The sequence below is a fragment of the Bacillus rossius genome, chromosome 13, assembly GCF_032445375.1.
Source record: "Bacillus rossius redtenbacheri isolate Brsri chromosome 13, Brsri_v3, whole genome shotgun sequence".
NCBI lineage: Eukaryota > Metazoa > Arthropoda > Insecta > Phasmatodea > Bacillidae > Bacillus > Bacillus rossius.
The window spans coordinates 7,329,977-7,353,605 of record NC_086340.1 but is presented as its reverse complement, the minus strand read 5'-3'; the positions used below and the strand labels follow the sequence as shown (position 1 = coordinate 7,353,605).

At 38.8% G+C, this 23,629-nt stretch overlaps 1 protein-coding gene and 1 long non-coding RNA gene across 5 annotated transcripts; one reads left to right on the top strand and one right to left on the bottom strand.

Annotated features, from left to right (window-relative positions):
* Nucleotides 1-1,617: 1,617 nt before the first annotated feature.
* Nucleotides 1,618-16,474, top strand: LOC134538166 (uncharacterized). 3 transcript variants are annotated; one of them, XR_010076103.1, is made up of 5 exons: nt 1,618-1,985; nt 2,078-2,147; nt 3,352-3,657; nt 7,661-7,775; nt 15,817-16,474. It is a non-coding gene; the product is annotated as an uncharacterized LOC134538166 (long non-coding RNA). The 3 variants fall into 3 exon arrangements; XR_010076101.1 differs by having other exon boundaries at nt 1,618-2,147; nt 3,355-3,657; XR_010076102.1 differs by lacking the exon at nt 15,817-16,474 and having other exon boundaries at nt 1,618-2,147; nt 7,661-9,031.
* LOC134538165 (basic salivary proline-rich protein 1-like) lies at nt 3,233-17,724 on the bottom strand. Of its 2 annotated transcripts, XM_063379227.1 has the most exons (3): nt 17,007-17,724; nt 6,240-6,316; nt 3,233-3,596 (listed from the first exon to the last, which is right to left on the bottom strand). In XM_063379227.1, the coding sequence occupies exon 3, from the start codon at nt 3,586-3,588 to the stop codon at nt 3,289-3,291; it is 300 nt and encodes a 99-aa protein (XP_063235297.1). In that variant the 5' UTR covers nt 3,589-3,596; nt 6,240-6,316; nt 17,007-17,724; the 3' UTR covers nt 3,233-3,288. The 2 variants fall into 2 exon arrangements, with proteins under 2 accessions (XP_063235297.1, XP_063235296.1); XM_063379226.1 differs by lacking the exon at nt 17,007-17,724 and having other exon boundaries at nt 6,240-6,801.
* Nucleotides 17,725-23,629: the final 5,905 nt, after the last annotated feature.

Genomic DNA, 23,629 nt, shown 5'->3' with positions numbered 1-23,629 from the left:
CAGTGTCCTAGAAGAGCTCCAACAGGCCGGCAGCCTGCGCGCAACGCGGAACCATCAACCTTTGCTTTCACCGACATGTAGTTTTCAATAGTGTAATTTCTTCTTAAACTTTTACGTACAGTTCCGCGGTCGGCCTCAATCTACCATGAGGTATTCCACTTAATTAAATCAGTGCTCCAAGATGAGTGTTCTACATAATACGTAAGTACTGTGGGAAGTCTACGAGACTTTGCCTCGGCGCTTCACGCCTAACTTAGCTTACCAGCTACTTAGTTTGGCCCGCACGGGGCAGACAGCAGGCGACACGTGCCACCGAACGTACTAACGAATCAGTCCCTGGGACACATCTAGGTATCACGTAGAGTCGCCGGAGACACGGGCCATACGTGCCACTAGCCCAGTTTATTAAGTGTTAGGTAATAGTGAAGTGTATTGTTCGTCAAGATATCGTTCGTCATGTCAGAGTGTAATTTTGTAACTCGCATTCCGTGTACAAGTCCACCCCTCACGCGCATTAAAGTAGTGAGCCGCCACTGAGGAAGTGAGCTGCGCGTGTGACTAGTCACGTCGAGAAAACCGTTACGGCCAGAACGGGCAGCATCCTGTATAGGGCTGTGCCGTAATAAATTCACCAAATATCTTCCAGAAACTTTGTGTTATTCTTCAGGCGTCCCGAGTGGCCATAACAGCTCGGGGGGCCCTACTGCATTAACCCTTACCTCTAGCCACAAGGCCGAACCCTCCCTGAGATCTCGAACCCAAGCAAAATCACGTAAAAATCATAGGAGGTAGCGGGGACGGCGTCAAATCTCAAAGATTGTGTTGCTGTAGATACCACCGGCAGCGGAAGCAGTGGAGAGAATTCTGGAGCTACGAGAAGAGCTGCAGTTGAGCTCTTCTCAGCTTGTTAGAACAGCTGCTTGTGTGCCTGTGTGCAGGCACTTGGCTGGGGCAATAGTTTGGCTCCCTGTGTGCCAGCGCCAACGGATATCATCGTGTTTATGGTCAATGTTCTTATTGTAGATTGGTGGATATTTAATTTAAGAATGGACGAGTTTAGCAAAGAACTTTTCATTAATAAATTTCAGACTCGTGGTATTCTGTATTTCATTGGTTGAAGGACTGAAAAACTACCAAAAAAAGAAAAGACATGAGGTGAGATAGCATTTTTTTTTTCGCTTACACGATGTTTTTAGTGCATTCCATACTGCATTTTATGGAAGTATTTGGCTTGGAATGAATTACCGACAGCCAAATCAGCAATCGTAGTGTTAATGTCGTAGTATTGTGTGCGTGCGCTATTAAAGCTGTCGTGCTGAAACGCTGTACGACGTTTTGTTGGGTTTGTCGTGTCGTGCAAGTCCAGGCATTGTGACTCCAACTAAAGTCATGTGAAAACAAATTTTAAAAAAAATTTGGTTGTGTATACTAAAAAAATACTCTTATGTGGTTTTTGAATTATAAGTTTTTGTATACATTATTTATTGATTTCTATAATGTTATGATTGTATCGGTAAATAAATAAAATTAGTTAAATTTCTTGGAAAACATAAGACCAATGTTTTAAAGTTGTAGAGATTGGTGCAACTGATGAAGCCTCATTACAATAAAAGAAGTCTTAAAACTGCTGCCAACCTCCTTTGGGTAGTCTGATCAAGAATGCCAACTTGGGTGTTTTTCCCCAAAATTAAGGGGAAGAACCAATATGTAAAGGATTATTTTGAAAAGGGAATTTAGTGGGTACGTTATTTTAGAAATTTTTTGAGGTCGTGAAAGTGTAAATCTTTTTTTTTTAAAAGTGAAAAAACAACAGCAACACAAGGGGCGCTGGTGGTTGAATCTCGTACTACGACCAACAACTTGTAGATCAAGAGAAATATGTTTTTACTTTTACTGTTCTACGTTTACACCTTTATCTATGTTCTCAGTTATCACGTTGAGGTTATGTTTGTTAATTTATAACGCGAATTTTATTGCATTGCGAAGTAAGTTGTTTATGTTTTTCTGTGGTGTCAAGAAAAAAAATATAATTCATACACATATAATAATTAATTATTCGTATTCAAATATTTTCCAGAATTCCAAAAGAAAATATATAAAATAGCACGAATATAGGAAATAGTGGGAGACCCATCCGGAACTTTAAGGTTGGTGAACATGTATTCTTTAAACCGAAATTAAATTTGTACATAATTATAGTTTTAGATACTGAATGTTACTTTTTAAAAAAATTTATGCTCTGTTTGGACAGAAAAATAGGGATATTTAAACACGCATTAATCTAAATTGAATGTGTAAAACGATGTTCCAGAGAGAATCATTTTAGCTCTCAAACAGGGTGTACAATGAAAACTAGGGTTTTATTAATCGATATCTAGGGGGATTTAAATTTGGTCCTAGGAGGAACATCCTGTAAGCAGTTGGCATCACGGAGTCTGATGCGCACCGGCTTTCGGTGCAAGGGTTGCTGGGTTCGAGTCCCGGCTAGCGCACTGGTTTTAATTTAGGTACGGATATTTGATTGATGATATGATAATGAAAAAGGCTTTGAATGCAAAATGAAATGACCCTATGGCCATTGGCGCACTGCCTAAACCCACAGTATGCCAATCCCCATCTATCGCATTTATACTTCATTGGAATTTTCAAGATTGGTATAATCTAGAGTACATTATTAAAACGTAGTTTCCATTATTGTGTGAATAGTCTGTCATTGGGTAACAACAAAATCTTCTAAAATACAATTCTATTACTACACATGCCATGCCATGGATAATCTTAAACAAACTAACAGAATATGTGTACAAATTATATCATGTACTGTTGTTAGTTGCCACTATTTCCGATTTTGTACAGACCTGTAGCTCATGAGCAGGATAAGACAGGAAGCAGTACATCACGTGTAGTCAAGCTTTAAGTGTTTTTTTTTTTTTTTTTTTAAATCATTCATTATTAAGTGGGTCCATATACGCGGTGTAAAGTTTTCCATGGCATTTTGAAGTTTTGTTGTCTAGAACTCATTAAGCAGAAAATGAGTGTAATATGACATAAATAAGTCTTTAAGTTAGAAATGAAAGATGGTTAATTTACGAACATGGTGGTTGTTTTGGAATGTGAAATTCCTGTCGTCTACAGGATAGGTTATGTTATGTTTCGTTAGGTTAGGTTAGGTTAGGTTAGGTTAGGTTAGGTTAGGTTAGGTTAGGTTAGCAAAATAATTTGGTACAGAACATACTGTATGCAAGTCCAACTCTTGCTTGCTCCATTTATTTGTTTGACATTTTCAAATCACCAACTGCCGCAGACGTGCACACACAGCTTGAACCTCTCCTGCACGTCCTTCTCGGACAGCAGCACTTGCTGCAGGCGCGACGCCAGGCTGCTCACGCGGTCGTCCGGGATGAAGGACTTCATGGGCTTCCCTGTGGGTGGGGGGCCGGATGGTGTCCCCGATGGGGGGGAGCCGGGTGGTGTCCCGGTCGGGGGATTACCGGATGGCTTCGGCGGCGGAGAGCTGGCCTTCTCCTCGTAGCCATGCGCGCTGTGCAGCACGAGCACGGCCATCAACACGACTGCGAGCAGCTTCATGGTGTGGCCTGTAAGACATCGCAAAACATCCTCGTACAGGATGTCCTCAGTGATGGTGATTTGAGAGAGGTAAATGTCATGCTTCTGTCTGCCATCACCCAGAGTCTGGTAGTTTTTTTTTGAGGGGGTGGGGGGTTTGTAGTGTTTGATTATACATGCTAAGAAATGGCATACAATTATCCCTCACTTAGCACAACTAATTCGTTCCTTAAAATGCTCCTGTTATACAAAATCACGTTTTCGGAAGCATTAGTTTCCATAAATAGCAAGGCTAATTTATTTAATGTGTTCCAAAATTGTGTAGGGAAATATACTTTACATAATATAAATGTGTAGAATAACACTCAGCGACAAATATGTTACACTATTAATCTTTATATGCCTCTCATCTCACTTTGTATGACATATGACAAATACGACACAGTGTAACGGGAGATACGTGGTTAATCGTCAGTCGGCAGGCTGACTTGCCCGCCCAGGCGTGACCTTCAACTCACGTCGCGTACCTTTCCAAACCTTTTTTTACTAAAGTGAAACCTATTTTACTGTCCAAATAATTATATTATAATTTTTAAAAAATTAAAGTGCTTATCGTGTTTTATTGCATAATCGTCTCACATTTTATACTAAAATCAAGTTGAAAAGTAGGGGTACGATTTTTATAAAATAAAATTTTATTTGAAATGATGGAAACGTCTGCGCCTGCCACGTATCCGCGATCTTCAGATCCGGATTTGCTCCACTTCAGAAGCTAGACGGCAACTTCCCTGTCTGGTGTGTTACTATCAGCTTTATTCCCTGACCTCCCCTTATCTTTTGCGGAAATATTCTGCACAGTTTGCTAACTGTCTGTGTACAAGTTCTGATCATGTTTGATTCGGACTGTTCTCAGACAGGGTCCAAGCGCCGGTTGTAGACTTATCATTTTAACACTCTTCCTCTTCAACAAACAGGCGTCCTGGCACCATGTTGACTGCTGAACTCCGGGCAGCAAACCACCAACCTCCGGTGCTACAGTATTTATGAACCTTTATTGAACAATCTTTAAATTACTACGTTCGAATAAATAAGAATTATATAAAACTTTCATTCTGGACTTTAAGAACTGACACTGGGATAGTTTATTTTTTTTATTGTTTTATTTATTTGTAATGAGACTTTTTATAATCTAATTTACAGCCGGCCCGTATTTTAATATATCTGAGAGCTCTTTTAATTATGTTATTGAAATTGTGTTTAACGCCTTTTAATATTTGTTATAAGTTTCCTTAAATATATGTGGAGTAATTATATTCAGACGGAATCACGCCTTGTTTTTGTTCATTCCTCATATCCTTGTGAAACTGAAAGATCCAATGTTATAGCATTGTATAATGTTTACGGCAGTATTTATGTACTTAACCTGATTTACCTACACTGCCTCAATGTAGCAAAAATGTTAGCATTTAGCTTGATGAACTTTCTATCTGCTTTGTTTTGATTAATGAACAATGCTGTAACATTACGGCACATCTGTTGTTTACAGCAGCTGAAACAGACTTTGTGGCATCGTGCCCTACTTTTTTTTGGCAGCGGAGATTTCGCGCTAATTGAAATTTACAGATGTGCTATTCAAGACTGGGGCAGTAAAATTAACATCGTGCTAAATGAATTCGCGCAATCTGAATACGTGCTAAGTGATGGATAGGTGTATACAAGGTTATGTTTGAACTAGTACATATATAGGGTTGGTGGTGGCTGGATATTCTTTATTACGTTGAGATATTTGCAAAATAGGTATATTATTATTATTAACACATTATTTAAGGAAATTGTAATTGTGGTGATGAAAAAGTCAAGGAAATTTTATTACAGATTTGTGTGGACACCCTCTTTTACTATCCAATCCTTGGTCATGACCCACTCCAGACACAGGCAACGTTATTTAACAGTTTTACTGTTTGCCAAATACTTTAATGTTTAAAGAAGACTATTAGGAAGATTAATTATATTTTACTTTGGCTTCAACACAAATTAAATAGTGTACAGTCATAGATGGAGAAAAGAAACCATTTGAATTGTTGGAGTCCACGTAGTAATAGTACAGTTTCATTTATTATGTACATTCAATGTGGACTCTCTTGTGGGTTGATTTTATTTCATACATCTTATGTGCCAAAACAAAAGCATATCGCAATAAAATATCAATTTTTTTTTTGTAAGAGCCATGCAAAATGCTTCACTGAGTGCAGTAAACAATCTTTTTTTGTGTTTACAAGATGTTAAAGGGTGTAAAGCATGTATTCTTTTGTTAACATTTCTCCATTTTTTAAAAAGCATATTATTTTAACCCAAAAGAAACTACTCTATTAAGTGATGTTTATGATATTGACAGAATTAAGTGATGGATGGATATTTTTAGCCTAACTGTAATAACAGTAGTTTTTCTAAGTCTCAGAAAAAATACCTAAAAAGTATTTAGTTCTCTAACATAGTCATTTTTTAGAAATGTGCTCATTTTAAAAATGGATTTTTTTCTGAAATTGAGACGGTTTCCTTAAGCTTATAATAAATTTGCAGTAGCATCATTTTTTTTAGTGCAACAAGAATTTTGAAGTAGTTATTGTAGTCTAGTAACTGGAGAATGCTGTAGTAAGTATACAGTTTATTACCTGTGTGTGGATATCTGCTGCCTTCTTGGTAAACTGATGTGACCTTCTCGCCTTCTCATGTGTTTATATAGCAGCCCCTGTGAAGAGTCCACATCCTCTAGTCCTTGAGAACATGCGCATGGTTTTTTAACACAATTAAATAATTGTTCATCCACTATCTGAATCACGTGATTCTACCATATCAAACTTGAGCTGCTATCTGCAATGTTTTTCCCCAGTCTCGCCTTGCTTAGCTCTGCATTGTGAAGCGAACCGGTACTAAGTTTCGAGTGGTAATTCATTTTATGTATTAAAATAATTTTAATTGTTGCTTAGAGCATTTCATTTGAATTGGGGGAGTTAGCTTGGATAGCAACAAACGAACCATGTTGATCAGAGAGACATGCTTGCTACGAATTTAGTACATACAGCTTGCAATGTAGTGCATCATGAAGGTATTTCACTCAGCCTTGCTTGACTGAGTGTCGATCAACACTTATTCCATACAACTGTTGGAATATCACAATAAAACATATAATCTGAGTTATGCAAATATTCAGTATCATTATCGAAACCACAAAAATCTGACCATTAATTTTTGAATTTGACAAGAAATTCTTTTGAAAGGTGTAATTAAAATCAGATATTCAGCTTAAATATATTAAGTGCCAAATGAAATTTCTCACATTAGTTACTGGTACTAATAAGAAGTAATTACAAATTTAAATTTTAGATATCATACTGACCCAAACAAAGTTCAATTTTGAATGAAAGGTTTTTTTTTTTTATTTAAATATATTCCAAAGAAACTAGTAATTTTTCTTAATCCCTAAAACTAATTTAAGGAATGAAGTGATCATTAATGAATATTTTTTTTTTATTTTGGTTTCATGCTTATGAAATTTTAAGTATTATAATATTTTAATTTTATAAGAAAGAAAAAAAAATTGTACAACTCTACTACATGAACATGGCATATACAGTGTAACTGACCTCACATAGGTTTTCAAGCAGTATGGAATCCTGTAAATTACTCTCTCCCCAAGGCCAGAATCCTGTTTCCCCTTCCACTGCGGTCTGTAGCTGCTCCGTCTGTCTCCCTCATCCACCCACCCACCCCAGCCAACTCTGTTCCGGCTGTAGTGACCATGCTGTCAGCCAGAACCATTCAAATAGTGGCCAGAATCCCGTTTCCCCTTCCACTGCAGTCTGTAACTGCTCCGTCTGTCTCCCCCCATCCACCCACCCACCCCCGCCAACTCTGTTCCGGCTGTAGTGACCTTGCTGTCAGCTAGAATCATTCCAATTGTGGACAGGACAAGTTTCTCGATCTACCTAGACCACTGTGAACTGCTTCATTGGAATATGTCGAACTCTGCGACTGGTTCTATTGTGTTCCGAACTTGTTCCCACCACAGTTATTCCTAATAAAAGCTTGACAGTGTTCAAGGAACATCAATGCTGGCCTGTGATGGCTGCTTCAACGTCTAAAAACCCACAGCCGAAATGATGACCGAACACGAGTACCTATTGCTTCAACAGCAGAAAAATAAACAGGTAAATGAAATATATGAACTGGATTGGTTTTGTTTGAGTTATTATGTATTATTACAGACTAATTGTGTGGTGCGATAGCTGTAAGCATGCAGTTAAAGACCCATCAGTATAGACACAGGTGAATAAACATCATCTTGCAAAAACTTTTTGTTTTATTAATGTTACGAACGTGAGCAAAGCCATGTCACGCGCAGGTGTAGAGCTAGCTGGGCTGCATCACATGCCGCCGTAACATGAGATGTGCTGTGCGCACCTGGGTCGCCGCTTTATCTCCCTCCAGTCCTTCTCTCCCTCCACGCGGTACTCTTAGTTTGACATCCGAAACCTGACAGCTGCGAGTTGCGCGAGCCGCCGGCACGTGTTTTCGAGAGATTTCTGCCGTCGGGACGGCTCGCTATAACGTGACTGGCCCCGGCTGTTCTCGTGAGTTCTGGAATTTCGCCGGGGCCTATATATATGCCCGAGGACGCCGGCCGGGAGGGAGTCAGTGGAGTTTGGAGTGTTCAGTCGGGAGTTCTTCCGCGGCCGAGTTTCCGGGCGATAGAGTCGCGGGCGCGGCAGAGTCCCGAGCGAAGTTGCGAGCAAGGAGTCAAGCGGATCCTCGGCGAAGGGGAAGTGCGTCAGCGGCGGCGAAGTCCCGCGGCGGAGACCCACAAGGGGACCCACAAGGTGTCTCTTTGCCTGTCACTCACGGTCACGGCCGCTTCTATTTCTGGATATTATCCTTGTTTCATCCTGCGAAATGCTCGCTTATATTTCGGCGCCTTCTGGAGTTATGTTCGGCTTAACCAGTCAGTACTAGACATTGGTTGCTGCCGTATCTTATTTTCTCGCAGTCACATTTTTTTTTCCTTTTCATTCGGCATACTTCACACCTTTCTGTTTTAACTCAGCTGTATAACTTGTTATTTTCCTCATAAACACTACCCCGGTAACTGTAAAACAAACTTCCCTTCCCCCCTCGCAAACCTTACGAGCAAAAAAAAAAAAGGTCTCTCCCACCCCTTGACGTCCATCATTCAACATTACACCCTCAAACTTCCCTTCCCCCACGAATTCCTTACGAGCAAAAAAAAAAGTCTCTCCCGCCCCTCGACGTCCATCATTCAACGAGCCACCCTCCGCCTTTCCTTGTTCCTCCCGCCATGCATCTCAACAAACCACCCGCGTTCATTGTTATTGCCTTTCGCTCACTCTTTTTTAAACTCCTGGGGCCCGTTCAGCAATGTATACAAGTCTTGTAAATTGTAAAATTTCCTTGTAGCATCTAAATTATGGTTTCACAAAGAAACTTGTAAACTAAAACTTTACAAGCATTGTAAATTGTAAGGTTTTGTTGTAGCATCTAAATTTTTGTTTCACAATGAAAATTGTAAAGTAAAATGTTACAAGGGAAATTCAAACAGTTTACAAGTGATTTTATGATGATTCACGAGTGTTTTGTCTCACAATATAGACACAGCTTTACAAATTTGTAAAATTAACTTTTAAAATTAGTTAATTGGCTACAAGTCTTTCAGAATGGGTAAACTTTAAATAATGTTTAGCAGCAGTTCCAGTGATTCAGATGAAGAAAGTTGTTATATAATTCAATGCAGGCGTAAGATATTCAGGCAAAAAGTAAATTGGCCGATGAATATGGTTCGAGTAGCACAAGATTTTTATGCTGTTGCTGGCTTTCCCAACATTTTAGGAATAGTAGATGGAACATTGATATGCATTGATGCACCAATGAAAAATGAAGCAGATTTTGTTGACAGGCATGGGAAACATTCTATTAATTGCATGTTTGTGTGTGGACCAGATTACACATTTTACTATGTAAGCAAAAATTGGTATGGCAGTGTACATGATGCCCGTGTCTTAAGAAACAGCACATTGGCTACTAGAATGGAAAATGGATGGAGACCGTTTCCTCAAGCAATCATACTGGGTGACATTGCATATCCATTGAAAAACTGGTTGATTCCCCCTTATCGTGGAAATGCATTTGATGACGTACAGGCAGAGTTCAACAGAAGGCATAAGAGTACTAGAAGAATTATTGAAAATGCCCTTGCCATAATGAAAGAAAAATTCCCCTGTTTAAACTATCTACGGTTGAATCCAGATGTTTGCAGCAAATGTCATAAAATGCTGTGCCACTTTGTGCAATACATCTTGAAACCCTGATGACTTGCATCGTGAATTACACCATGAAGAAGAAGTGGAGCCTGAGGCTGAACATGGAGATGAGGAAGGATACATAGAAAATGATATGGTGCATGCACAACTGGAAATAATGAATTTTTTTGAGCACAGAAGAGCTAGGCATACCTAAACAGACACACAATTTTTTACTTGAAAGTGTATTTATTACCTTAATAAAAGAGAAATCTAACATTCATATTGCTCCATCCCATAATTATCTCAAATACCACAATACATTACTTACATTATTCATTGACTGCACTAAAATCATCATCTACTACTAACATTAGTGATGATTGTCCTGCATTGTTAACAATGTATTGAATGTGTCCACTTTTCAGATTTTCTAACTCTAATCTGGTTTTTTCATTGAGAAGCTCAAGGTATTCGATTTGCAAATATAGTTTACGTTTCTTGAGTGCGGCAATTTCAGTAGCATCTTCACACAATGGAATTCAGTTACCTGAGAATATTCGATAAAGTTTTTAACTTACACTTTTTCTTGTTGAAAATAACTATATTTGTTACATTATGTTGATATTCAGCAGATCTTATTGTAATAAAAAATTGTTATTTGTCGAAATTATATATATAAGTTTCTAAAAATAAGACATAAAAGCATGAAATGTTATGTTTCGTAATAATTTCCTATGGAACAGCCTACAACTGTACACTTGTATTACAAAATCTGTCAAAATATATGTTTTTGTTGTAGTGCATTTGTACATCCTAGACTAGGCCTATCATGTTTTATATGGGAATTAGACATACAACTATTAATAGGTACTCTTTAATAATCTGATAGAAGTTTGGACACAAAATAAATGTTAAATTATGTGGTTATGCTATATGATTACCTTGTTTAACTTTTCGTTTTGGCATCTTTCCATTATAACATATTGATGGTGATGGAGTATTTTCTGTGGTAGGTATTGTGATCCTGTGTATTTGACTGTGTAACTTTTGGTTCATTTAACAGTGTGCCATTCGTGACTGGCTCTTCAACCACGTCACTACAGCTACATACTTCTACTTCAGGTGCCCATGTTTCGGACACTCCCAGTCCATTAACTACTTCTGAATCACGTCCAATTATAACCACGATCATTGCATCCACTTCGTTTTGTTTAAATTTCAATCCTCCTGCAATACCAGTTCGTTTTGAATTGTCCACTTTTGTCTGGAACAAAATACAGTAGAATCCCACCGATGCGACCCCCTCTGATGCGTCCATTCCGTTTATGCGACCTTTTTTTTGAGAAACCTTGAAAAATTTGAGCAGAGAAAGTCGAAAATTTGAGTAAAATCGGCTGAAAAACAAGTGTGTTACACTTTGTTGGGTGCTGTGTGTTCACATTTAACTTGGCGAGCACTGTACAGTAAGCAGGCAGGCATACAAAATACGGCTAAAAATAGATACCACCCCTCTAGACTGTCCACGCTAGCCAATAAACTACCGGTAAACTGCGCGCATCACCTGATAGCATCTACGCGCGCGTCTATTGCCGTCCCGGTCCCGTTTGACGATTGTGACTCGTTTTTGAATTTACACAGACTCGTGGATTTGTGAAAATGAGTATGAAGCGAGCCAGTTTGTCGCTAATAAAAAATTATGAGATTATCCAGCAAGTGGATAGGGAGACAATTTCCAAGACGAAGATAGCACAGCAATATGGCATTCCGAAGTCTACTCTCTTCACGATTCTTAAAAAGAGAGAAGAAATTAATAAATGCAGTACAGAAGGAAGGCAGCAATTTCCAATTGAAAAATTTGAGGGGCGCGACGTATTAGGTGCTTCAAGTGTGCGTGAGAGATAAGATAAAGAAGGTGAAGAGGGTGAGACCTGCCAGCCAATATATTTGTGGGAGGGGGAGACAGCTATTCAAGCGTTTATCATTGATAGGTGCCACTTCAGAATGCATTACTACACATGTAGGACATTTTCAAACTGTTGACGTCGTCCAGGGCTGCGCCCATCTGAGCCCGATGTGCCACCACCTCCCTCCCCTCCTGTTAATCCTCCCGGCTGACGTGTTTTTAAATAGCGCGCCGTCGCAAGAGGGCGCTGTAGAATCAGTGCTTCGCTCCCCAAGAGATAGTACTGTGCAAATCTTTTGTTTTGTTCCCCAAGTGCCATATGTTTTTATATTAAAATTTATTGTAATTTTTATGCATTTCATTCACTAACCACGTCTGCGGCACTACGGGAGACAGGGTAACTGTTCAGGGCGCTTGGCGCCAAATGCCCCCCCCCCCCCCCCCCCCCCCCCCGTACGTTCCTCTGCGGCCATTGCTCGCGCAGTCGCTTCCCGTCGCTACCTGAAGAAAGACGCTCCGTTCCGGCTCTCCGAGGACTTCGCCTTTGTGCGTCAATCGAGGTGGTTGGACCACTGCTGTGTCTGTCGTGCCGCGAGGCGTATTCATAGAGCCATTGTGTTTGCGTGCTTCGAGTGTTGTTTGTCGACGTGTGGGGCGCCCTGAGATCCCACTGCGTGGCTATTATAAGCAGCGTGCTCGACGCTGAGAGCGGGCCAGGTCAGTGAATAGGGTAATTGCTGAAGGGGGAAACGAGTCACGCCGCCACTCGGGCTACGTCACGCCTGAGACAGAGTCTTCTCGCCGGGTCCGTGCCCCCTAGACACGGTGGCGCCCACTAAACGTACGTTATAAATATTACCAAATCCCCCGACCTTGTCACTGTAAGCACTGCTTACAATGCTTACGTAGAATATTCGCCCCTGGAGCACCGGCGGTTGGCGTCATGAGACTGAACTTGCAAAGTGTTTGTTTTTTTATCGATATTGTCACTGCTATCTGCCTGATGTACCTAACTCAAATGTCTATTGAGATAGTATGCTCACTAATGTACCTATCTGTTTTTTTTATTTTTAATTTTTGATAAAATCGTAATCTCTTAATGTATGAAAACACTAGTTACTAATTGTTTTCGAAAAAAGAAAGTCTATATGTTGATTACATCTGTTATTAGTGTCAACTGAGAATTTATTTGCATTTTCATAGCTGTTAGCTGCACAAATATAAATATTATATCTTGTATTAATGTACATTTAATATAAAAATATTAGTTTTGTTATTGAAGGAGTCGGTGCACGCACTGCGCACTGAGCGTATTTTGATGTGGGACAATAAACAAAACGACTCGTAACAATTTCGCTCTGTGCCTCTCCTTCAACGCCTTCCCCTGCGCTTGCTCCCCTACATTCTTTCCCTTCTTTATCCCTTATTCGTCGTGCCGCTCCCTCCCCTTTCACAAGCTCCGCCCAAGTGACCGTCATCTGCGATCGGGTTCTGCGCACGCGCACATTGGCCGTGGTGTTGTTCCAGGTGAATTCTATACTGATACTAACGTACTTGATACTTGAACAGTGTACTCGTTTGCAATACCTTATTTAGGCGTGTATCAGTTACAAAGTAGCAGGTTGATACTTTGCGACCCACCTATACGTTGAGGTTGTGTTCGTTAGTTTATAACGACTTGCGAGTTTTATTGCATTGCAAAGTAAGTTGTTTATGTTTTTCTGTGGTGTCAATGAATACAAATAAAACACATATAATAATTAATTATTCGTGTTCAAATATTTTCCAGGATGCCAAAAGAAAATATATATATATATATATAATATCAGCAAGAATATAGGAAATGTTGGGAGACCGATCCGGAACATTAACGTTAGTAAATCTGAATTCTTTAAACCGAGTTTAAATTTGTACATATATATAATGTTATTTTTCAAAATTATTATGCTCTGTTTGGGCAGAAAAATAGGGAAATTTTAACACGCATTTGTCTATATTGAATGTGAAAAACGAGGTTCCAGAGAGAATAATTTTAGCTTTAAAACAGGGTGTACAATGAAAACTAGGGGTTTATTAATCGTTATCTAGGGGGATTTGAATTTGGTCCTAGGAGGAACACCCTATAAGCAGTTGGCATCACTGAGTGTGATGTGCACCGGCTTACGGTGCGAGGGTTACTGCGTTCGTCTCCCGGCTAAGGCACTGGTTTTAATTTACGTACAGATATTTGATCAATGATATGATAATGAAAATGGCTTCGAATGCGAAATGAAATGACCCTATGGCCATTTGCGCACTGCGCAAACCCACGGTATGCCAAACACCATCTATCGCATTTCTACTTCATTGGAATTTTCAAGATTTGTATAATCTTAGAGTACTTGAAACGTATTTTCCATTATTGTGTGAATGGTCGCTGTCATTGGGTAAGCACAAAATCTTCTAAAATGCAATTCCATTACTACACATGCCATGCCATGGATAATCTTATACAAATTAACAGAATATGTATACAAATTATATCATGTACTGTTGTTAGTTGCCACTATTTCCGATTTTGTACAGACCTGTAGCTCATGAGCAGGATAAGACAGGAAGCAGTACATCACGTGTAGTCAAGCTTTAAGTGGTTTTTTTTTTTTTAAATAATTCATTATTAAGTGGATCTATATACGCTGTGTAATGTTTTGCATGGCATTTTGAGGTTTTGTTGTCTAGAACTCATTAAGCAGAACATGAGTGTAATATGACATTAATAAGTTTTGTAAGTTAGAAATGAAAGATGGTTAATTTACGAACATGGTGGTTGTTTTGGAATGTGAAATTCCTGTCGTCTACAGGATAGGTTGTAACGTTGCAAGACCCCGCCCTCCTAGCTAAATAATTTCTTTTAAACTTCTTTTTTTGTATATGTAAGCAGTAATAAGTCAATGTTTTTTGAGTGATGTATAGTTTATGAAACAGTATAATCAGACGTTTTGATGTTATTTGAACTTGCTATGTGTTTTAATAATGTATCTTGTATTTTAAAAGACGTTTTCAATCATTACTAATTTTTTATGTAATTATTCACAAATAAGTCGCTGTACTAGATTTTTGCCTATTTTGGCCTACTTTTTCAGGTTTTTCTCAATAAGTTGAATTTTGTCAAGTAATTTGTATTATAATTGCTGTTTGTACTATTCATTAACGTGTTGCATAATTCTAGGACAAGGGACTGTGTCTGGTGTGATGGTTAGAGAGAGAGGCATAAGAGGCCTGTAAGTGTAAGTGAGAAAGAAACAGTGCTTCCCCGCCAACCGAGATAAAGATGGTAATTCCCCCACTGCGTGGGAACTGAGTGATAACTGCTGTCTCACGGTGTGGGAGAGAGAACGAGAATGGGAGTCCCCGATTTTGATGTGAAATTGAAAAGAGACAGATCAGGGGAGGCCCAGAGTTCTGTGTGTACAGGGTTTTTTCATGTATTATAATTTGTTCTGTGATTGGCTTGTGATTTGTAGAGTGAATGAAGCATGCGTGTGATTGGTCGGTGAGGTCATGTGACTTATCCTCCCTGCGTGGAGGAGAAGGTGGCAAGACTCCACCAGTCGTCTGCCGATCGCTGCACAAGTAGGTTGCGTTCGGTGGCTTCTCGCCAAATAATGTAGAAGTTATTGAAGAGATAATTTAACGTTGGTGGTCAGAGCCAGGCCGATTATTAAGTTAACCTAATTATTTTTTATATTTCGTTCGGACATAATTAGAAATTATGGCCCGCTTCGTCGGCGTTTCGGCTCGTAGCGAAATTCGTTTTCGCTGGGTGCGGTCATGTTTAAGACTGCACTAATTTCGTGTACTTGCAGTAAAACATTACTGAAGGACTTAATCTACGTTATTTTTCGTTAATCTTCATCGCCCGAGCTGTGAGCATTCTCGACAGGCGAACGTACGAATGAAACGAGTGAACGAAACATTGAAAGTGTTTGGATTCGTATGTGCATTCTAATTGGAAAGAATAAAACAAAAACTACTTCTTCTGTTATTTTTCAGACAGCTCCAAGGATGAGCGACCAAAATTTCAAAAGGGTGTGCCACCGTTGGGTGATCAAAAATTCTATAAGTATTTTCAGAATTACTCTATGGAGTATATTTCCTAAAATGCCAATATCTATAATGTAAAATGTGGTCCAGTGGGGCGCCGTGAAAACTCTATAAAGTACTAGTGCTGTGATTGTGTATGTAGCACAACTACTAACCTCTACAGAATATTAACTAAAATATGTCTTGTTATGTTGATAGTGAAAATATATTATTCTCAAGTTGTATGTACTGATGTAGTTTGACTCAGTGTGAATACCAAACAATAAAATGTCGTATAATTCCTTAGCAGTATGTCTCCTTCTCTTTGGTGTAAGTATTCTGACCTTAAAATCAACAAATATAAGTATTGTGTTTAAAAGCATTAACTTCTCTATGACTGCTGATCTCAGTGTAATAAAAACTAATTATTCTTTCAAGACAATCCAAGCTAAATATTTCTGTCTATCTGGTTTAACATACACATGATATGTAAGTATGGTTATCAATCGGAAAAATAAAATATAATGAAAATTTAACTTTTTACTAGGGTCAAAATCATGGTTGTATGGGTGACAATACTCTTTTGCAACATATCCAACTGTAACATGAAAAGTGACAGAGTCAATGATTAGCAAGCAACATACAAATACCTTTGAGACAATTATTCATGTTTAAATAGGTTTTTCATTAAACAAAATTTCAATATCCGTTATACTTAAATGTCTTTCAGAACTAATTACGTTTTACGTAATTGTATCACTGAATAATAGTTTGGTTATCAGTCAATATTTTAAATATTATTGAAACACATTTTAACTGGCAAATTAGTCTTTTCTTTGTTTTTACTAGCTCAGTCTCTTTCGGTAGATCAAACTGTCTCAAGACTTCTGGACCTGGGGCTATTCTTTAAACATTCAAGACAATTAATGACTTTAACAGATTTTAACTTTGATATCGTACATATTACTGATCAATGTCAGTTAACCAGGTCCAGTATGTACAAGCTACAAGTCTTTACGTAGTTAAGTAGTATTAAGTTGTTTTTGCGAGTTTCAAATTAGGTCTTGATCGTAAACATCATAGTTTAAGATATCTTGCCATTAAAATAGGACAGGTAACTTCTCGCTGTTCTTGTTAATTCGGGGATGGGGCAAACAAACCTCGTCGCGTCGTTACAATACCAAGAGGCTGTGGAAAACCTCTCCGAACCCCTGTCTCTCCTCCGATGTTGCTGGTTAGATCTCACTCTCCTCCGATGTCGCTGGTTGGGTCTCCGTCTCGATGCACCTCCTCTCGTGCTGCTGGTACTCCAGCAGGACTGGCGTCGGTCACCTGGAGTCGTCTAGAAGGATGATGTCCTCCGGTACACCGTCTACGATGCCGTCTACCGCTGTCGAACTCCTTCCATCTCGAAGATTGATCGTCCTTTTCTTCTTTTCTTCTTAATTCGTCGTTGATCCAGTTCTATTTATGCTGTTAGTCAAAACTTATCGTCGTCGTCGATTCTTTAGTAGAGCTTCGAACATCGGTAACTACCTCTTCTTCATTGTGTAGTTCCGGTATTTATTATAAAATCATCAATTTCACGTAGATTCTAGCTATTCAGTCGTCGTACCAATGTTTTACGTGATATTCTTACATTCATTTATGACTAAATCACGGAGCTCTTTCTCTTTAATCCTTCTCCCATGATAGTAGAACAGAAACTCAAGTTCCAATTTGTTTCAAACAGTCAAAGCTTTCTCTATTGAACACTCTCCGAAATCACACTGGAAATACTAAATTCTTTAAATAAAATATATGCGCAGTCGAGCGTCCAATCACATATACTCTTTCCTCAGTAATGACCCAAAAACAATATTAAAAGGTGTAAGCTCATTTCCTATTCGTCGCCGTTTAACAAATGTTTGCAAAGACATTTCATAAAATTATTACTTAGATAAAACATGAAAATACTTAAAGAGTAAAACCAAATTGACCTGACCATAGAGATACAATACTGGTAAATATAATTCATAACAGGACTAAGACAAAGTCATAGAGGTAAGAAGTAAAATAATAAACATAAAATTCATTTCTATTGAGGGCTTCTCAAATACCTCTATAGAATAGTCCCCTTCAGAAATGTGACTAACGAACTATACTCTGATATAGGTCTTAGGACCATTTCTCATCATACAAACATCTCATCTATATTCTAATTATTTGCAGAAAATTTACATTTCATATTATTGACCTTATTTACATACTTACTTGCAAACATAGAGTATTGTCACCGATATATGTCTTCAAACGGACATATGTGTAACAGTGTATACTATTCTACAGGAGTGTAATATTTCCTCAACTGCGTTATATTATAGTGTCCTATTACTTGTTTCGTTTTAATGTCAGACAGTTCGTAACAGTTACTTCTAATAATCTTCGTGATCATATATGGTCCATCGAAGAGTAGAAATAGCTTCTTAGTAACGTACTTCCAAAATTGGCTTACTGGATTCGTTCTCTTGAGTACTAAATCTCCACAATTAAAACTCATCTTGCTGGAATCTTTCTGGTATTTTCTCCGAAGATCCGCCGTGGATGTCAACTTGGCTGCGACCAACTCTTCAGTTTCCTTCTGTATCTCGACTAATTCTTTATCTTCTGCGGCCAGAGCTTCATCGTGATGTCTCGGTAGTAACGATGACGGTATTATCAATGATCTTTTTCCTGTTAACGCTTCATATGGAGTAACACTGGTAGAACTGTGTACAGTATTATTCAAAATGCATTCAATGAACGTTAATTTACTCATCCAGTTCTGCTGTGTATCGTGGCAGAATGTCCGCAACATATTACCAAGTGTGCGCATTTGTCTCTCCACAGGATTACTCTGCGGGTGTCTCACCGAAGACGTGGTGGGTACGATTTGCAGTTTTCTGAGTCCTTCTTGCCAAACTTGACTCATGAATTGTGTGGCATGATCTGAAATAATTTTCTCCGGTCGACCCACTTCCGCGATAAACTGTTTAACTTTCTGGAATACTATCTTGCTGGTGGCATTGACTATGGGATACAACTTTTTATGGAATGGTTCACCGGGTATGACCTGAATACTAGCTGTATATAATTTGTTTAACCCAGGTTTTTCGGAAAATATATTTTGAAAATTTCTTAAGACATGAAGAAGATTATTTCTACCGGTTTCATTTACCATGGTAATTCCCTTTACAGCTTCTATTAAATCAGCTCCGGTCGCCATCAAATTTATGTCACTATTAATACACGAAGTTTCCTTATGAATGATTGCAATGCATTTTTCCGAAACTTCCCAATTTTCAGTAGTTTTCGTATTTTCTGTGTCATCCATAGCAGTTACCATCCAACCTGCAAAGTTCAAAATTATTTTATGGCTAGTTAGAAAGTCTACACCGAAAATTACTGGTTTAGCCAATCCTTTTACGATTAATACATTAATGTACTTGGTGCTACCTAAACCTTCTACTTCCAATAAGGTCTGACGATTAATGATGGGACTAGCCCTTGATGTAACCCCTAGAATCTTTAAACTCGGTACTGGCATTCTCGGTAATGATATTCCGGTGCTCTCTATCATGGCTACGCAGTCTTCGCTGATGCAGGATATCTCTGCGCCGCTGTCTAATAGTACAGGCACTTTAACTCCGTTTAAAGTTAACGATATCTCCGGACATAGTGCTTGTTTCGCTTGAACTTCGGTTTCTGTGGGCTCGCTGAGTAAAAATTCACGCTCGTTTTCTTTGAACGTAATGGTGTGTATGCTTCGACAATTATTCTTGTCATTTGCGTCGGGATCCAATTTTATACTAGCCCCGTCTAACTTACAATTAGGGACTGACGTGCGGAGCGGGTTTTCGCCATCCCTAATTAGTTTACCGCACTGTCCTTAAATCCTCTAATTTGCTCTTGTGACAAATTAGCAAATCCATTATTTGCATTCGGTGAAATCAAAAATGTGTTATTACCTCCTTGGTTTGTATCTGAGCTTCTGCTAGATTGCATGCGCGGCCATTCCGTGTTGCTTTGCTCGTGACTTGGCGCTATAGAATATGAATTTCTTTCTCCTTGTCGCGCGTCGTGAATGGTGGTGCTAAAGCTGTTCCCTTTTTCAGACGGTACAAACGTTTGTGCATTTATGCTGTACTGACCTCCGGAATGATTATTGTAATTTGCCGATCGTTCTTTCGTTGTTCGATTTTCGCCTGAATTCTCTCTGAAATTAACTGTCCCCTCCTGACGTTTATTCTCCCACTGTGATTCATTTTCGCGTCTGTCTTGTCGCTTCTCGTTTCTACGACGATAGTACTGTGGTTTATAAAATCCGTTACCATATCGCTGACCTCGATATCTATTGTGATACCAATTACTTCCGCAGTTTTCAACGTTCAGTGTGTGAATTTGAGGTTGTTTGTGTCCGCTGTTCTGCCCTTCATTTCGGTTACGCCAGTTATTGTATAACGGTGTCTGTTGGTTCGTGTTCTTGCGCTCGTTAGTTTCTTTGTGTGCCACCGTTTTATCGAGCTTAACGAGTCGTTCATACGTTAACAGTTGTTCCTTGAAATCTACAATATTACTATATTGCCGTCCACTAAGTTGTAATTGATAATTGAGTGGTAATTGCGAAATTATCATGGCAATAAACTCTTCGTCTTCCATACGGCAATCAAGATAACGAGTTCTCTCGTACATATCGCTGATATGCGCCTCTAAATTTTGAAATTTACGATTTTCGAATTTTTCAGAATGCAACTGTATTCGCAAATTGCTTTGGATACGAGTATTCCAAAATTGGGATATGAAAGCTTTCTGAAACGATTCGTATGCGTGTACCGAATCTTTAGCCAACTCCCACCAATAATATGCCGTGTTTTTCAAGCAGTGGCTAACGCATTTCAATTTTTCTGCGTCTGTTAACTTAAATGTGTGGCAATATTCTCCAAACTGATTTAAGAATCTTCGAGGGTTTTCATTACTTTTCCCTGAATATGTTGGAACGTCATCCAACCATTTCTTAGAAGGGTGGTGTAGTGTAAGTACCGGATCTGCTGACATAATTGCAGTACTAATATTCGCGGGATTTCGCTCGGCTTCTATCATTATCGATTTGTTTACCGGCGTGTCTTCCTTGTCGGTATTACATTCGCTAGTGTGGTGAGTCGTTAGTTGGGGCGAGAATGTTGCGATGTGTCTGGATTCTCTTTCTATTTCCCCTATTTTCGCCTCTACCATATCTAACCTTCCTGTTAGACGCTCGCTTAAGTGTACTACTTTATCGTCAGTGCGTTTACTGAATATTTCTACACCTTCAATACGAGTGTGTACACTGGAAAACTTCTGTTGCATCTCGTGCTGTGTTTCAGTTAAGTCATGCCTGATTTCTGCTGTTTCATCTGCAATCCTGCCTAAAGTGTTATTTAAGACTTGCACTAAATTGTCTAGTCTTTCGGCGTTTTCTCGCTCCTTTTGTTCCCTTTCTAACTTCTCCTCCTGTTCTATACGCTCCCGTTCTTGTTTCTCCCGTTCCCGTTCTAGTTTCTCCTCCTGTTCTTTACGCTCCCGTTCTTGTTTCTCCCGTTCCCGTTCTAGTTTCTCCTCCTGTTCTTTACGCTCCCGTTCTAGTTTCTCCTCCTGTTCTTTACGCTCCCGTTCTAATTTCTCCTTATTCATGAACTGGAACAGTGCATCTAGGGTAACAGTTGGTGTCGGCGGCGAATGACCCAACTCCATTTCCTGCTGTGACTCCATACCAGTAGTCTCGATGTGCTGTTCTGGTACTACTTCTCTAGGTTCTCGTTCAGGACTAGAGTCAGAAGTGTCATTGCTACCTCTCAAAAAATATGACTTCCTACCTGTGTCTGTCATCTTGACAAAACAAAATTACTGTCTGTATTTTTCAAAGTGTCTTGAGTTGTTCAAAAAAAGATCATAAAATAGTCCCTAACGTTGGCTTACACGTTGTGCGCCAAAAATTCTGAAGTGTTTTCAGAATTTTACCTTTTCTTCTGTTATTTTTCAGACAGCTCCAAGGATGAGCGACCAAAATTTCAAAAGGGTGTGCCACCGTTGGGTGATCAAAAATTCTATAAGTATTTTCAGAATTACTCTATGGAGTATATTTCCTAAAATGCCAATATCTATAATGTAAAATGTGGTCTAGTTGGGCGCCGTGAAAACTCTATAAAGTACTAGTGCTGTGATTGTGTATGTAGCACAACTACTAACCTCTACAGAATATTAACTAAAATATGTCTTGTTATGTTGATAGTGAAAATAAATTATTCTCAAGTTGTATGTACTGATGTAGTTTGACTCAGTGTGAATACCAAACAATAAAATGTCGTATAATTCCTTAGCAGTATGTCTCCTTCTCTTTGGTGTAAGTATTCTGACCTTAAAATCAACAAATATAAGTATTGTGTTTAAAAGCATTAACTTCTCTATGACTGCTGATCTCAGTGTAATAAAAACTAATTATTCTTTCAAGACAATCCAAGCTAAATATTTCTGTCTATCTGGTTTAACATACACATGATATGTAAGTATGGTTATCAATCGGAAAAATAAAATATAATGAAAATTTAACTTTTTACTAGGGTCAAAATCATGGTTGTATGGGTGACAATACTCTTTTGCAACATATCCAACTGTAACATGAAAAGTGACAGAGTCAATGATTAGCAAGCAACATACAAATACCTTTGAGACAATTATTCATGTTTAAATAGGTTTTTCATTAAACAAAATTTCAATATCCGTTATACTTAAATGTCTTTCAGAACTAATTACGTTTTACGTAATTGTATCACTGAATAATAGTTTGGTTATCAGTCAATATTTTAAATATTATTGAAACACATTTTAACTGGCAAATTAGTCTTTTCTTTGTTTTTACTAGCTCAGTCTCTTTCGGTAGATCAAACTGTCTCAAGACTTCTGGACCTGGGGCTATTCTTTAAACATTCAAGACAATTAATGACTTTAACAGATTTTAACTTTGATATCGTACATATTACTGATCAATGTCAGTTAACCAGGTCCAGTATGTACAAGCTACAAGTCTTTACGTAGTTAAGTAGTATTAAGTTGTTTTTGCGAGTTTCAAATTAGGTCTTGATCGTAAACATCATAGTTTAAGATATCTTGCCATTAAAATAGGACAGGTAACTTCTCGCTGTTCTTGTTAATTCGGGGATGGGGCAAACAAACCTCGTCGCGTCGTTACAATACCAAGAGGCTGTGGAAAACCTCTCCGAACCCCTGTCTCTCCTCCGATGTTGCTGGTTAGATCTCACTCTCCTCCGATGTCGCTGGTTGGGTCTCCGTCTCGATGCACCTCCTCTCGTGCTGCTGGTACTCCAGCAGGACTGGCGTCGGTCACCTGGAGTCGTCTAGAAGGATGATGTCCTCCGGTACACCGTCTACGATGCCGTCTACCGCTGTCGAACTCCTTCCATCTCGAAGATTGATCGTCCTTTTCTTCTTTTCTTCTTAATTCGTCGTTGATCCAGTTCTATTTATGCTGTTAGTCAAAACTTATCGTCGTCGTCGATTCTTTAGTAGAGCTTCGAACATCGGTAACTACCTCTTCTTCATTGTGTAGTTCCGGTATTTATTATAAAATCATCAATTTCACGTAGATTCTAGCTATTCAGTCGTCGTACCAATGTTTTACGTGATATTCTTACATTCATTTATGACTAAATCACGGAGCTCTTTCTCTTTAATCCTTCTCCCATGATAGTAGAACAGAAACTCAAGTTCC